A 549-nucleotide genomic window follows, 5' to 3' on the forward strand; every position below is an offset into this window, starting at 1 on the left:
GGTTGGGGTCCTTGCTAGCAGCAACCGTCCCTTTTGAGAGTGGGACCCCTCTCCCCAGGGCCACACCAGTGCCTCCGACCCACACCTTGGCTCAACAAGGTCTCCCTGCTTTGCAGATGGGGAAACTGAGGCACCACACAAGGAGCACAGGGAGGGAGGTCGCACGATGAGGCTGTGTCGGAGCCGAGGAAGGACCCAGGTGTCCTGCCTCTCCGGCAGCTCCCGACAGTCCCCTGGGAACAACGGGTTTGCTGGAGCGGGGTGTGCCAAAGGGCCGCGAGGCTGGTGGGGCACTTACGGGCCAGACTCCACCTTGATGGAGCGGATCTTGCGGAAGCCGCGCTCCATGATGCTGGGGCACTCCATGAGGAACTCGCAGCGCTTGCCCTGGAAGCTCTCCTCCTCCCACACCGTTATCTTGTACTGCCCCAGGGTATCCATGGCTTCACTGTTGGTCATGCGGGTCGCTTGGCTGCTGGCAGAGCCCTACACATCCCCCCGGGCAGGTGCCCACCATCAGCCCCCAGCCACCCCGCTGCCTGCCACCGA

At 64.3% G+C, this 549-nt stretch overlaps 1 protein-coding gene across 1 annotated transcript in view; it reads right to left on the reverse strand.

Moving 5' to 3' along the window:
* Nucleotides 1-479, reverse strand: part of CRYBA2 (crystallin, beta A2) — a 4,840-nt gene extending 4,361 nt beyond the window's left edge. The window contains exon 1 of the mRNA XM_009324849.1: nt 299-479. Within this exon, the coding sequence (XP_009323124.1) occupies nt 299-459 (161 nt within the window). The 5' untranslated portion in view covers nt 460-479. The remainder of the gene's footprint in view (nt 1-298) is intronic.
* Nucleotides 480-549: the final 70 nt, after the last annotated feature.

The sequence above is a fragment of the Pygoscelis adeliae genome, unplaced genomic scaffold, assembly GCF_000699105.1.
Source record: "Pygoscelis adeliae isolate BGI_AS28 unplaced genomic scaffold, ASM69910v1 Scaffold346, whole genome shotgun sequence".
NCBI lineage: Eukaryota > Metazoa > Chordata > Aves > Sphenisciformes > Spheniscidae > Pygoscelis > Pygoscelis adeliae.